This window comes from Nicotiana tomentosiformis, chromosome 6 (genome assembly GCF_000390325.3).
Source record: "Nicotiana tomentosiformis chromosome 6, ASM39032v3, whole genome shotgun sequence".
In the NCBI taxonomy this organism is placed as follows: domain Eukaryota; kingdom Viridiplantae; phylum Streptophyta; class Magnoliopsida; order Solanales; family Solanaceae; genus Nicotiana; species Nicotiana tomentosiformis.
Genome location: NC_090817.1, coordinates 69,966,714 through 69,981,930, shown reverse-complemented (window position 1 = coordinate 69,981,930; position 15,217 = coordinate 69,966,714). Strand labels below are relative to the sequence as shown.

Below are 15,217 nucleotides of genomic sequence, written 5' to 3'. Positions count from 1 at the left end.
ACATAACACGTTTACTGTCATGGGCTGCTTTCCATCATCGACTCATGACCCCTTGGACGCGTCCCGTGGCGTCCCGGCAAGCCTCCCAACGCCTAGCGCCACGGTCGGTCCCGTAGTCTCGGCAGCGCCAAGTGACAAGCGAGCATGCGCCTCTGTCGCCCCACCGATAATCAATGCCAGCGCCCAGCGGCTGACCAATGCCATCAGTGCCGCGCGCACCGACAATGCCGCGCGCCCAAATCATCATATTGCCAACAGCGCCGCACACACAGACAGTGCCCAGCGCGCAGACCCAATGCCAAGCGTCAGCGCCCAGCCGCTGGCAGATCCAAAATAGTGCCGCGCGCGCCCACAGCAATGCGCGCGCAGACCCTGCTGCTCAAGACAAAGTTGCTGCCATCGGACTTGCTTCCATAGAAGACTAAGTCCTTTTCATTGTAATTATAGAGTAGTTTTACTTCATTCATTTTCAGTGTGCTTCTACAGCTTTCTTAGGTCAACTCATGTAACTTTGGTTTATTTTTTTTAAGCATTATTAAGGGGGACCAAAGCATTCAAACATTCAAGCATTCAAACAATTCTCTGTACTGGTGTCTCTCCCCCGACACCGCATTGCATCTTGTAATAGCTTTCATCATCATCATCAATACAATCATCAGCTTTCATCATCAGTTGCTCATTTTTCGCTGCTCAATTGCTCACGACATTGGTTTTCCCGTACGGCACTAACAATCTAGTCTAGCGTACGGCGAGGACCTCAGTTGGCGCATAGCAACCGCACTGACATCGGTTGCTTAGCCTTACGTCGCCCTTCCAAGGAACTTCAGGAAGGCGCCGCGTAACAGTTGGTATCAGAGCCTAGGCTCGACATCGGACGAGGGAACTCATTGCCATCATCATCACCATTTCTGACCATGGTGAATCACGGGGATCGCATCACGACCCTAGAAGAGACGGTTGACGCATTACGGCCCATCGTGCATACGTTGCCTGATCTAAAAACCAGCCTAGTGCAAAGGTTGGACGACCTGGACCGCAGAATGCGGCAGGCCGAAAATGACATAGCAAACATCAGTCAAGACTCGGAGGAAGACCGGCAAACGGCTGCCGTCGAGGCAACCAAAATTCATGGCCAATTTGAGGACCTCCAATAGGAGCGTGCCGAGGATTTAGCCCATCGGGAACTAGAGGCAAACAGACTGACAGTCATGCAGCAAACCATAGACAACTTGATAGGCCAGCTCAATGTTGTTAATGCTGCCCTTCAAAGCCTGCTCAAAAGAGGCGAAAACCACATCAGGGGTGCCATGAACATTGCCCCCATGCCACAAAAGCTGAAAATTCCGGAGCCCAAGCCATACAACGGAGCCCGGGATGCTAAAGAAGTGGAAAACTTCATCTTCGACATCGAACAATACTTCGATGCCGTTGGACATTTGGAAGAATCCAAAAAGGTAGCAACTGCTGCCATGTATCTTCAAGGCGATGCAAAACTCTGGTGGTGAGTCAAATACGAAGCCATCAGGGCCGGCGAAGATACTCTCCAGACATGGGCAGAACTGAAGGCCGCCATACGCCTGCAGTTCTTCCCCGAAAATGTGGAATACAATGCACGGAGAAAGTTGCGTGAACTCCGCCACACCAGGTCAGTGCGGGACTACGTGCGTGAATTCTCCGCACTCATGCTAAACATACGGGATATGGGGGACAAAGTCAAACTGTTCGCATTCATAGAAGGTTTGAAACCTCATGCTCGTATGGAGCTGCAAAGACAACGGGTAGATACCCTGCCCAAGGCCATTCAAGCTGCTGAGTGCCTTGGGGATTACCAGTTGGAAACTCAGAAGGATAGGCCCCAGCCGCCTGTCCGAGGGGGATACAACGGGAGCCAACCTAGCAACGGTGGCCACAACAGAAACGGAGGAGATCGAGGTACATCCAAATCCAAGACTCCTTCCTCAAGCAGTAACACTACTGCATCAGTCAACAACCATCAGGGGAGAAAGCACCCATCAGAATGCCGTCATTGCAGCGGGGAACATTGGAATAATCAATGCCCCAACACACAAGTCAATGCTCAACAAACTGTTGACGATGACGAGTCAGATGCCGACGACTCAGACGGCATCGATCCAGTAGGTGCCTTCAACGCATTTGTCGGCTCCATTCATGATACCTTGGCGGGAACCAGTGCTGGCAACCCCAAGAAGAAGGCATTCCCCATCGACAAGAAATGGAAAGGAAAGGCGGACGAGAGGCCTCTCACATCACAAAAGAGGACCTTAATATTCGTTGACATGAAAGTAAACGGCAGACCTATTCAGGCATTGATAGACACGGGTGCTAGCCACAACTACCTGGCCTCAACTCAGGTGCAACGCCTCGGTCTAGCAGTGCAAAAATGCAAGGGTCGTGTCAAGGCTATCAACTCTCCATCTCAGCAAGTGAGTGGAATAGCCAAAGAAGCGCCAATCCAGCTTGGCCCATACAAGGGAATATTCGACCTACGCATAGCTATCATCGATGACTTCGAACTGATAGTGGGATTGGAATTCCTCAGGCAGACCAACACCATCCCGGTACCATATGCCAACATGCTCCTAATGATGGGAGACAACGGGGCCAAACCCCACACCATACCGTGCATATCCAAGAAGATGGCCGCTGGAAACATCACGGCCATGCAGTTTAAGGAGGGAACCAACAGACCTGAACCCACAGTTTCGGCTGCCCTCAACATCATCAAACAGGCATCACATCATCGGGGTCCAACAGCTCATGGCGCCCCTCATTGTGTGAAGACTTGTCAAGCATTCCCAAAGGACAAGTCGGATCACCCAGCACAAGCGGGACTCTTGGAGCCGCTACCTGTCCCACAGAGACCTTGGAAAAGCATTTCCCTGAATTTCATCACAGGATTACCCAAGGTCGGAAATCATGCAACCATCATGGTGGTAGTAGACCAGTTTTCCAAGTATGCTACCTTCATCGCAGCCCCACAGAACATGTCGGCAGAAGAAACAGCTCGACTCTTCTTCTCCCATGTTGTCAAACATTGGGGTATGCCCAACAACATCATCAGTGACTGCGACCCACGCTTCACTAGCAAGTTTTGGACCCAACTCTTCAGTTGCCTCGGATCCAAATTGAGTTACAACTCAAGCCATCATCATCAGCAAACACATGATCAAACAGACCGGTTCAATGACATGCTGGAGGAATATCTCCGCCAATTTGCAACCGGGTCACAAACACATTGGGTGAAGCTTCTGGATGCTGCTCAGCTGTGTTTCAATTCACAAAAGTGTGCCCATACAAACAAAAGCGCTTTTGAAATTGTTACCGGACAGCAACCGCTACTCTCACATAATGTGAATGCACCAAACATACCATCATCTCATCGAGCTGCCAGTTTCTCTACAGAATGGGAACAAACTTTGAAGATAGTGTGGAGCTATCTTGTCAATGCCCAAGACAGGGCAACGAGGCATGCCGAACAAAATCGTCGCTTTGCCCAACATCAAGCAGGGGACAAAGTGATGGTAAGAACCCCGAGGTGGAACTTGTTTGCAAAGAGGACCCAAGATCCTCGCCTATTGCCAAGCTACATCGGGCCTTTTTCCATTGAAAGGCGCATCGGGAAATCCACATACCAACTGAACACACCAGCCTGGTGGAAAATCCATCCAGTCTTCCATGTCAACTGCCTCAGGCCATTTCAGAAATGCATGGAAGATCATTCAGAAAGACATCTCACAGCACCGAGGGGAACAGACCTCCCAGCCATCAAGAGCCTGACCAATCATCATCATCCTGCAGGTAAGGCTTCGAGGACGTCGCCAACTCAGGTGGGGGAGAATGTCATGGGCTGCTTTCCATCATCGACCCATGACCCCTTGGACGCGCCCCGTGGCATCCTGGCAAGCCTCCCAACGCCTAGCGCCACGGTCGGCCCCGTGGTCTCGGCAGCGCCAAGTGACAAGCGAGCATGTGCCTCTGTCGCCCCACCGATAATCAATGCCAGCGCCTAGCGGCTGGCCAATGCCATCAGTGCCGCGCGCACCGACAATGCCGCGCACCCAAATCATCATGTTGCCAACAGCGCCGCACACCCAGACAGTGCCCCGCGCGCAGACCCAATGCCAAGCGCCAGCGTCCAGCCGCTGGCAGATCCAAAATAGTGCCGCGTGCGCCCACAGCAATGCGCGCGCAGACCCTGCTGCTCAAGACAAAGTTGCTGCCATCGGACTTGCTTCCATAGAAGACTAAGTCCTTTTCATTGTAATTATAGAGTAGTTTTACTTCATTCATTTTCAGTGTGCTTCTACAGCTTTCTTAGGTCAACTCATGTAACTCTGGTTTATTTTTTTTAAGCATTATTAAGGGGGACCAAAGCATTCAAACATTCAAGCATTCAAACAATTCTCTATACTGGTATCTCTCCCCCCGACACCGCATTGCATCTTGTAATAGCTTTCATCATCATCATCATCAATACAATCATCAGCTTTCATCATCAGTTGCTCATTTTCTGCTGCTCAATTGCTCACGACATTGGTTTTCCCGTACGGCACTTTCAATCTAGTCTAGCATACGGCGAGGACCTCAATTGGCGCATAGCAACTGCACTGACATCGGTTGCTTAGCCTTACGTCGCCCTTCCAAGGAACTTTAGGAAGGCGCCGCGTAACATTACGCATGTTGGCATCAGCTTTTCATAATGTATTGCGACAACTGCAAGTTTGGTTATTATGGAAGGAATCTATTCAACTTTATTTTTGTATAGCTTACCTTTTATAACTGATTTGACAAGGCAATGATACTTTTAAATATAGGCTCGTCAATTTATGTCTCTACTCCATCACATTCACTATAAGTAAAAGGGTTACGTCACATATATTTTCTAGTAGAACAATACGCACTAGTATATTACAATTGAAAAATGTCACTTGGGAGTTCAAACAATAACCAAAATACTTCTTCTCCATATGAAATTTCCCCCCAAAAAAACACCAATAATGATTCAAATTCAAATTCGGATCCATCTAATTATAACTCAGATGGATCTCCTTATCCAGATTTTGATATAGACGACTACAAATCTTATTTGCTTGTGGAACGAGATGATAATTTTCGATTGGTGAAACACACTGATCCTTGTGATTCTTCTCACATTGTACACAAGTGAGTATATGAATCTTGCCTTAGGCCATAACTTGGAGTACTAGCAGTTAATATTTTTGTCTATTTTGCTTATAATGTGATGACTTTTGAACACTCTAGTCTTGGAATAGTCAAACTTTTCCTTCTTAGATGGACTTCCATAATCTAAATTACCATTTCTAAACTTTTTTTCTCTTCTGCTAGCTTCTTCTTAGTCTATTCTTTCCCAAGTGAAAGCAGCTGAGACTAGCTTGAAAAAACTCTCAAGTTATAGGATCGCTACAGTTTTCTGGATGGAACCATTTAAACCTTCTTCAAATCTTCTGCACCTATCTCTTTCATCAGTAATAATACCTCCAGCATAACGAGAAAGCCTTAATATTTTTTGTTGATACTCTATAGTACACATACTCCCTTTCCTTAAATTCAGAAACTCTTGTTTTTGCATCACAATAGACAATGGGGACATATTTTTTACAGAGTGCATTCACAAAGTCATTCCAAGTAAGCACTAGAGGTTTTACTTTTGTATTAGCTACACTTATCCACCAATCATATGCTTCTTTTTGTAGAAGAGAGATAACATACTTAAATTTGGCAACTTTTGTGCACTCTAGTTGTTCAAAAACTCTCTTCACGTGCTCAAGCCATTGTTCAGCTTCTGTGGGATCAGTAGTGCCTTCAAACTAAACTTTTTCGCGCCCCATTTTCTCGCGAAAATGGGTTTTGACATGTGATAACTCTTTTAAATGGGTATTAAAAGAGAAGAGTCGCCACCTAACGATTTTAAGATGCGTTAGGACACCTATTTGCAAATAACTCTGTTTTAACTAGTCAACGTCACCAAAGATCGGGTAAGGGCTCAAATCACCTCGAAGAGAAGGTGTTAGGCACTCTTCGAGGTCCACAACTGTGGGTCCTGACTGAAGTTTACGCTTATGTGGATTATAGATTATAACTTTCCTAAGCGATCATATAAGTAAAGGAAGACATAGAATTTAAAGGTTCTATTACGAACACGTGCAAAGAAAATCGGAAAATAATTAGACTATATAGATAATCAATACAAGTCTTTACAGTACAACTTGATTAGTCTATATTTGATAACTAAGTGTGAACAACAAACATATAAAGAAAATGCGGGGGGGAGGGGGGGGAGAGGTTCCTAAGTTTTTTAGCATAAAGGACCACCTCGTGCAACATAAATAATACTTCGCAACTCCCTTGAAGTAAGGGTTGCTTATATTATTCAACGGGCACAGACTATCATCTCCTGCTACCCGATTACTATGTTAAAGTTGTTTATCTAAAGGCGTTCTAATTCAATTCTAGGTCATGTCCTATGCGTGCATTACCCGTCACATGCCTATGGTCCAGGAGGCTCTGGACCTACTATTGGGTGGTTCTGGACTCTACTTAGAATGCTTAAAAATTGTAAAACTAGCGCACATTAAAAACATATAGGACTACACATAAATGCAAGAAAAGGCTCAAGTTAACCTCCACACATAAGCAACAAATTGCACGCAGGCACATTCAGTAGTAGATAATTTTTAGACGCATTAGAGTAGGCATGATTTCTATGTGATTTCGATTTCCAGTATTGTACAAGTGGTACTGCAGCTTTAGACTAACTCATAGGCATATTAGAAGCATTGCAAGTCCTATAGGCATGATCTCTAATTGTTTGTGCAATGAGGCAGTGAAACGATCCCAGAATTCCGAATTACCAGTGCTGATTTTTATAGACATGCTTCTTAGGCAGGTGAAAGTATCCTATAGGCAAGATTTCTAGTGGTTGGCAATTTAAATTGGTTTTATGATACTTTATCCCTATAGGCATGCCATCTAAGTGTGGCAATACAATGAAGCAACAAAAATAGTTGATTAAGATCCTATAGTCATGATATCTAGATGGGCAGTACACTAAAAGCAATAGAAGTGATTGACCAATTGATTAGTTGGAGTCCTATAGGCATGGTATCTAGATTAACAAAGCATATGTTATTACATCCTATAGGCATGCTGTCTAAATGCACAATAGTAACATAGAAACAAGTATGGCAAATACTTAGACTAACGTGCTTGAACAGTGTACAAGTGAGGTGTGCATGATTCCTATAGGCATGATTTCTATGAGTGTGTAGAATAGGAGCATGTAGAACAAAGTGACAAACAAAGCATGTAAACCCCTATAGGCATGCTCTCTACCCGTTCATATGAAGATTAAAGGATACCCGTTTCCCATTCCACTAATTCCCCCAACTGTCTCGTTTACAAATTATTACAGGCCCAAAATAATAAATATGAGTATAAATATTACACACTGAATAACTGCAGGCCCAAATGAAAAAAACCCAGCATAGCCTGGGCCTTCAACAGGTTCATTCTCACTCGAATAGCAGACCTAGATCCAAACGCATCTCAAACAGGAGAGTGTGTCCATTTGCACAGCCCAGGGCCACGCATGAACTCACGCCAAACCCAACAATTACAGATAAACCACTTAACCATATAAGCTAATGAACCACACATAGCAATCAATTAAACAACCCTGAAGTAATACCATATAGGGACATGATTACATGACATTCAACAAGATTCACATAAAAGCATATTGGCACTTGCATTTTAAAAGATAGGGTGACAAGATTGGTCAAACAAGGGCTTGAACATGAAACTAGCAGAACCAGTAGAACTTAGTCTCCACATGACATGAAAAACTAACAACATAGGTTCATAACAAGTGAAAGAATATAGCATGCACAACATTAGCAGAGTTGGAGAGGCATGTCACTTAGCCTAACATGGTAAGCACACATACATGCTTAGTTTTTCAGAACAACAAGTTTATAGTAAAGCATGAGCCAAAATTAGCCTAAAAGAGACTCAAAAACTAGGAGTCTAGGGCATGAAGGTCTGATAGAGTCATAATCAGAGGATGGCAATTACACATAGTAAAAGAGCAAGTAGGCATGGTCTACGACAATCAACAAGCAACCTAACATGCTGAGTATAACATAGATTCCAAGGTCTAAAGAATTCATAGTGGGCATACATATCCATTCAAGGTTAAAAGAAACAGGCAGACCCCAGGGCTTATGCCAGTTAACTATGCATGATAGAAGAAGCTAAGTATATTGAAAGTCAATTAGAAGTTTTAGGCAATACTAAAGAGTGCAGGATTGAACAAACAACATCAGGAAGCAGCATGTTCGGCTAAACACTGAGACAATAATGGGCACATAAGTTTCATGTAAGCAGGAAAATAGTAGAACATACATGAAGGATTCATCAGAAAGAAATTCACTCAAGCAAGTCCTGGGCAGGAGATAATCTCCTTAAGAATGCAAGAACCCAAGGCAAGGCATGAGAAATGGCTCTTGAAGAGTAATAGGTAATCGGAATAGCAGAGCAGGATGAAGGTAATAAAAATCATACACATATAACAGGCATGCATCGAAGCTTAGAATTCAAGCAGGTTTAGATACTAGAAAAGCACAGGGGTACAGGATAATGCTAAGGCAAACATGAATACGAACAGAGGCAGACAATATCATATTGATTCACAAAGGCCTGAATGACATGAACACAGGCAAAAGAGAATAGAATTGCAAGAGTCTCATTACTCACCAGTTTGCAGAATTAACGAGCTAATAAGGTAGAAATTAAGAGCCATCAGCTTGCTTATCAGTAACAAGGAGAGAATAACAGAAACCCCAAAATTCTTAGTGTGTCAGAGTTCGTAAGGGTTTCAGATGAACCCCGGACAGTGCTCACACTAAAAGAGTTCTAATAGTCAAATTTCGGTGGCCTTAGCTTTCAGCCGGCTAAAATCAAAGTCTCAGAATAATGTAGAATAAGTAAGAGTGAGAGATTAGTGGTAGTAACAATAGTCAAGCGATGGTCGTCCAGACTTAGAAGGGGAACGGGGAATGAGGGATTTATATAGTAGTAGAAATGGATCGAACAAACATGGAAAAAAATCAATCAAGCACAAATAAGGAAATAAAATATTATATGCAATCAATAATAGAACCGGTAAAGGAGAAATCGAAATTCAAACCCTAGTTGGGTCCAACCAACTGTAAATCGAACCAGAGATGCAAAATCGTTCCTCGCTGAGTGTATATAGACTAAATCATCATCCAAATTCCTAGAATTGAGTCTGCCTGGTCTGTTTTGTAGAGAATACTTTCCAAAACCAAGCAAGTACATATGTGATACCATAAAGGAGCAACCAGTAGCAAATAAACACAAATATGGTAAGCAAATAATGGGTGAATCCCATTGTTAACGGGATTAGGAGAGGGATTGAAAAGGGAGGCGACTAGAGTTTTTCAGATAAAGGGGGAAGGTTCTAGAGATTTAGGGGTGGCGGATGGGTAGAAATGGGTTAGGGTTTTTGGATGAGGGGATATAAAGAGATGGGTAGATTTATTATGGGCCGTTGATCATTTGAGGTCAATGGCTAGGATAAAATGGGAATCCGGGTGGGTTATTTGAAGGGGTTCGACCGAGTTGGCTTAAAAGGACGCTTGGTTTGGGCTGTGGGGGTATTGGGCCAGTTTTTGGTCCGAAAATTGGCCTAATTTTGGGCCAGATTTTAAATAAAAGAAATTATGGAGAAAATAATTTAATAAAATAGCTAAATAAATATAAAAAAATACTATTTATAAAAAATAATATTTTAAAATAATAATTGAAGATTATAAAATATTTAAAAATTATTTTGACCCAGAAATAAAATGATAAATGTAATTAAATATAAAATATAGGCTATTATTGCAAAAAATGTGTAAATAGCTCAAAAATGCAAATGTAATTTTATGAAATGAAGTAAAATGTTATAAAATATACATGTGGGTGTAAATAATAAATTTGTATGATTAAGCCATCATAAAATAATTTGAAAGGATAATTAATAAATATTTTTGAACAATTTAAATGCAAGAAAATTAATTTTAAAGCCCTAAAAATTATGAAAAATTACTGAAAGTGCTTATATGACTCTTGTAAATTGGTGATGATGCATAAATGATATTTTGAAAGTATATATGATATTTATAAAAATATGAGGATAAAATTAGGTATCAACAACTGCCCTTCTTTACCCGGAAATAATAAAAGAGTTGTCGGGTAAAGAAAATAATAACCAATTTTGTCTGAAATGAGTGGGGATGATGCGTTTTTTAAAAATGGGGGCCGAACCGTGGTTCCTAAGTTGCCTACATATCCCTGGTGTTACAGAAATCATGCCGTGTGTAGTTCTGGATCCAACGACGAACGAGACCGATAGAGTTGTTATAAGAGTGGTCGTGCGCTTCAAAAAAGGATCTCTTGGATAGGATAGCGTCGTGAATAACAGATAATTTCAGGTGGAGCTACGAATGCGAATTTAAACATTATAGATGTATAAGCCAAGTATTTGAGCGGTTACAGGATAAATGGTAATCAATTGCTGATCGTCGATTACGTTCGAGATGATAGAAAGATGTGAACGTTGTGAACGGAAACCAGAGCGAGAATTGCTCCTATTTGTAGAACTGTTACCTTTCGAGTTACCTACAAAACTTTAAACACGATGCATGCGAATATACGGGGTTAATGTGAAAATTTAAACATGATGCAAATTCCTTTCGGGCCATGAGAGTTGTCTTTGGACAATAAAGATGATGTCCTTAGATCATGATGTCCTGGGCCATGGAGCGTATGATAAGGGATTCGCAGGCCATGAAATGGTGTCCTCGAGCCATGAGAATGGTGCCTCTGGACTATGACACCTTTGAATAATGATGTGTAGTTTCGAGAGATCCTTCGGCCATGTCATGATGTCTTCGGGCTATGAGGATGATGCCCTCAGATTATGATGCCTTCGGACAATATGGCAATCTTTCAGCCCATGAAATGCAACAATGTAGAGATATCGGTCGTTTGATAGAGGAAATAGGCAATGCTTAGCCATGTGCGAGAATGAAGGAAGGCAGTGCTTAGCCCTATGCAGATAATGAGGGTAGTGATTAACCCTATGTGAATGAACGCAGTGTTTAGCCTTATACAATGACGAAGGCAGTGTTTAGCCTCATGCAATGTAATGAGGGCAGTGATTAGCCTGATACAGAGAAAGACAATGCTTAGCCTTATACAATAATGGGGGCAATGCTTAGCCCTGTATAATGTAATAGAGAAAGTGCTTAGTCTCATGCAAGGGGAGACAGTGGTTAGCCTTATGCAATAATGGAGGCAATGCTTAGCCTCATGCAAAGAACGTAGACAATGCTTAGTCTCATGCAAGGGAAGGCAATGCTTAGCCTTATGCAATAATAGAGGCCGTGCTTAGTCTCATGCAAAGAATGGAGACAGTGCTTAGTCTCATACAAGGGAAGGCAATGCTCAACCTTATGCAATAATAGAGGCAGTGCTTAGCCTCATGCAAAGAATAGAGACAATGCTTAGTCTCATGTAAGGGAAGGCAATGCTTAGCCTTATGCAATAATGGAGGCAATGCTTAGACTCATGCAAAGAATGGAGATATTGCTTAGTCTCATGCAATAGAAGGCAATGCTTAGCCTCATGCAAATAATGGAGATAATGCTTAGGCTTATGCAAGGAAGGCAATGCTCAACCTTATGCAATAATGGAGGCAATGCTTAGCCTCATACAAAGAATAGAGACAGTGCTTAGTCTCATGCAAAGGAAGGAAATGCTTAGCCTTATGCAATAATGGAGGCAATGCTTAGTCTCATGCAAAGAATGGAGACAGTGCTTAGTCTCATGCAAGGGAAGATAATGCTTAGCCTTATGCAATAATAGAGGCAATGCTTAGCCTCATGCAAAGAATGGAGACAATGCTTAGTCTCATGCAAGGGAAGACAATGCTTAGCCTCATGCAATAATGGAGGCAATGCTTAGCCTCATGCAAAGAATGGAGACGGTGCTTAGTCTCATGCAAGGGGAGGCAGCGTTTAGCCTTATGCAATAATGGGGCAGTGTTTTTAGCCCTATGCGGGAAGAGCAACGATTAAATGTGAGAGGGAAAATGATTCTTATCTTGACGCATTTGTGCTTGGCGACTTCTGTCAGTGTGAAGATAGTGATCTTATTTGAATTTATATATTTGTGGACGTGCTTTTTATGTCCATTGTACCGACATCCAAAGAAAATCGTGAGTTTTTAGGGGAAAGGTCGGTTCATGCCTTTGATTCTTCATTCCTCCTTTGCTCCTTGTTTTGCTGCCTTGTTCGAGTCACCCTGGGTAACATCCGGCTATTACAGAAAATGAAATTTTCGAAAACATGCATTTGTGATAGATAATTTATTTAGAGATGCAGTGTTCAAAATATATGATAATGCATAAAACAAATAAGTTTCGAATCGGAGACTGTGACGCGCTTTGAGACATTGCAACCTCCTCAAAATTATGCCCCAGTTTATATGCATACTTATGGCGATACACTTCTTGGTAATCCTTGACATAATGAGATTGATGAACTTACAATCTTGCCCCAGTTTTTGACCATAGGGAGGAATGCAGATTTTATTATGATGTGACCGAACCCATAGGGCTGCCTACGTTTCCCCTCTTAAACGGGAATCAGGTCAAACATAGTTCAGATTACATCAAATAGAAAGTGCAAACATAATCTTAAACATAATATCTCTTGACTGCGTCTGAGTTGATAGGTTTTGGACATATTTCTCCATCCATCTCTGCAAGTATAAGCGCTCCTCCTGTTAGTATTCGGTGAACCATGTAAGGGCCTTGCCAGTTGGGTAAGAATTTCCCCTCTACTTTATTCTGATGTGGGAAGATTCATTTCCGCACCAATTGCCCCGGTGTGAATTGCCTCGATCTAACCTTTTTGTTGAAAGCCCTTGCCATTCTATTCTGGTAGAGTTGACCATGACACACTACATTCATCCTCTTACCATCAACGAGAGCCAACTGTTCATACTGGCTCCGTATCCATTCCCTGTCGCTGAGCTCGACCTCTTGTATGATACTTAAGGAAGGAATCTCCACTTCGGTGGAAATATTGGCTTCCGTACCATAGACCAGTAGATATGGGGTTGCCCCAGTAGATGTACGAATTGTGGTGCGGTACCCGAGCAAAGCAAATGGTAACTTCTCGTGCCATTGCTTGTAGTTGTCCACCATTTTCCTCAATATCTTCTTGATGTTCTTATTGACAGCCTCTACGGCTCCATTCATCTATGGTCTGTATGCTGTAGAGTTTTGATGCTTGATCTTAAATGTTTCACATATAGCTTTCATCAGATCACTGTTGAGATAGGCGGCATTGTTAATAATGATTGACTCGGGTACTCCAAATCGACAAACAATACGATCCCGGACAAAGTCTGCCATGACCTTCTAAGTCACAGCCTTATAGGAAGCGACTTTAACCCATTTTGTGAAGTAATCTATGGCCACCAAGATGAACCTGTGTCCGTTTGAAGCAACGGGTTCAATTGGTCTGATGACATCCATGCCCCAGGTAGAGAAAGGCCAGGGTGAACTCGTTGTATTGAGTTCGTTGGGTGGTATTCGTATCATATCAGCATGTATTTGGCATTGGTTACACTTTTGAACATATTTGATGTAGTCTGTTTCCATGGTCATCCAGAAATACCTTGCTCTCAATATTTTCTTGGCCAAAACAAACCCGTTCATGTGAGGTCCGCAAGTTTTGGCGTGTATTTCTTCAAGCAATCTAGATGCCTTCTTGGCATCGACACACCGCAATAATCCCAAGTCAAGAGTCCTTCTATATAGAGTTCCTCTGCTCCGAAAGAAATGGTTGGCCAATCTTTGAAGCGTGCGCTTCTGAGTGTGCGTGGCATTTTTTTGGTATTCTCTTTTCTCTAAATATTCCTTGATATCGTGGAACCATGGATTTCCGTCAAACTCTTCTTCAACATGAGCACAATAGGCTGGTTGCTTACGAATCTCTAACGGGATATAATCAATGAAATTCTTGTCCAGATGTTGTATCACGGAAGACATGGTAGCTAATGTATCTGCAAACTCATTCTGGATCCTTGGAACATGCTTGAATTCTATCTTCGTGAACCTCTTAATCAACTCTTGTACACAATGCAGGTATGACAATATTTTAGTGTTCTTGGTAGCCCATTCTCCTAGTACCTGGTGTACCAATAGATCAGAATCTTCGATTATCTGCAACTCCTGAAAGTTCATGTCGATGGCCAATCTGAGTCCCAAGATGCATGCCTCATACTCTGCCATATTATTGGTGCATAGGAACATGAGCTTTGCGGATACAGGATAATGTTGGCCGATTTCTGATACCAAGATAGCCCCAATGCCCTCTCCTTTGAAGTTTGCTGCTCCGTCAAAAAACATCCTCCAACCGTCGTACGCTTCGGCAATATCTTCACCTATAAATGGCACTTCCTCGTCGGGGAAATACGTCTTCAATGGTTCATATTTTCCATCTACGGGGTTCTCTGCCAAGTGATCGGCCAATGTTTGCCCCTTGACTGCCTTCTGAGTCACATAAATGATGTCTAACTCACTTAGCAATATCTGCCACTTTGCTAACTTACCTGTAGGCATGGGTTTCTGAAAGATGTATTTCAGCGGATCCATCCTTGATATGAGATATATAGTGTATGCAGAGAAATAATGTCTCAACTTCTGGGCTATTCATGTCAATGCACAACAGGTGCGCTCCAGTAAAGAATACCGGGCCTCGTAAGGTGTTAACTTCTTGCTAAGATAATATATCGCCTGCTCCTTCCTCCCGATTTCATCGTGTTTCCCCAGAACGCAGCCAAAGGCTCCATCCAACACAGACAGATACAACAACAAAGGTCTTCCTGGTTCTGGCGGGACCAACACGGGCGATATAGATAGGTACTCCTTGATTTTGTAAAAAGCCTTTTGACATTCTTCGGTCTAACTTGTCGTAGCATCTTTCCTCAACCTCTTGAAGATCGACTCATATATCATCGTTGATTGTGCTATAAAATGGCTGATGTAATTGAAGCGTCCTAGAAAACTCATCACATCCTTCTTGTTCTTTGGCGG

The 15,217-nt window shown here is 42.7% G+C and overlaps 2 protein-coding genes across 2 annotated transcripts; both read right to left on the bottom strand.

The window, feature by feature from the left end:
• Positions 1-12,369: 12,369 nt before the first annotated feature.
• Positions 12,370-13,375, bottom strand: LOC138894177 (uncharacterized). Its single transcript, XM_070178859.1, has 2 exons — positions 13,022-13,375; positions 12,370-12,429 (listed from the first exon to the last, which is right to left on the bottom strand). Exons 1-2 carry the CDS (start codon positions 13,373-13,375, stop codon positions 12,370-12,372), a joined length of 414 nt encoding a protein of 137 aa, XP_070034960.1.
• A 162-nt stretch (positions 13,376-13,537) lies between these two features.
• Positions 13,538-14,776, bottom strand: LOC138894176 (uncharacterized). Its single transcript, XM_070178858.1, has one exon. It carries the CDS (start codon positions 14,774-14,776, stop codon positions 13,538-13,540), a length of 1,239 nt encoding a protein of 412 aa, XP_070034959.1.
• Positions 14,777-15,217: the final 441 nt, after the last annotated feature.

What these genes read in the sequence shown, in the direction of transcription:
- LOC138894177 (XM_070178859.1), bottom strand. Translation starts at nt 13,375, where the DNA reads ATGAATGGAGCCGTAGAGGCTGTCAATAAGAACATCAAGAAGATATTG. An exon ending in CAAGGGCTTTCAACAAAAAG is followed by an intron (nt 12,430 to 13,021) that starts GTTAGATCGAGG and finishes TTTCTGTAATAG; the next exon opens with CCGGATGTTACCCAGGGTGA.
- LOC138894176 (XM_070178858.1), bottom strand. Translation starts at nt 14,776, where the DNA reads ATGGATCCGCTGAAATACATCTTTCAGAAACCCATGCCTACAGGTAAG.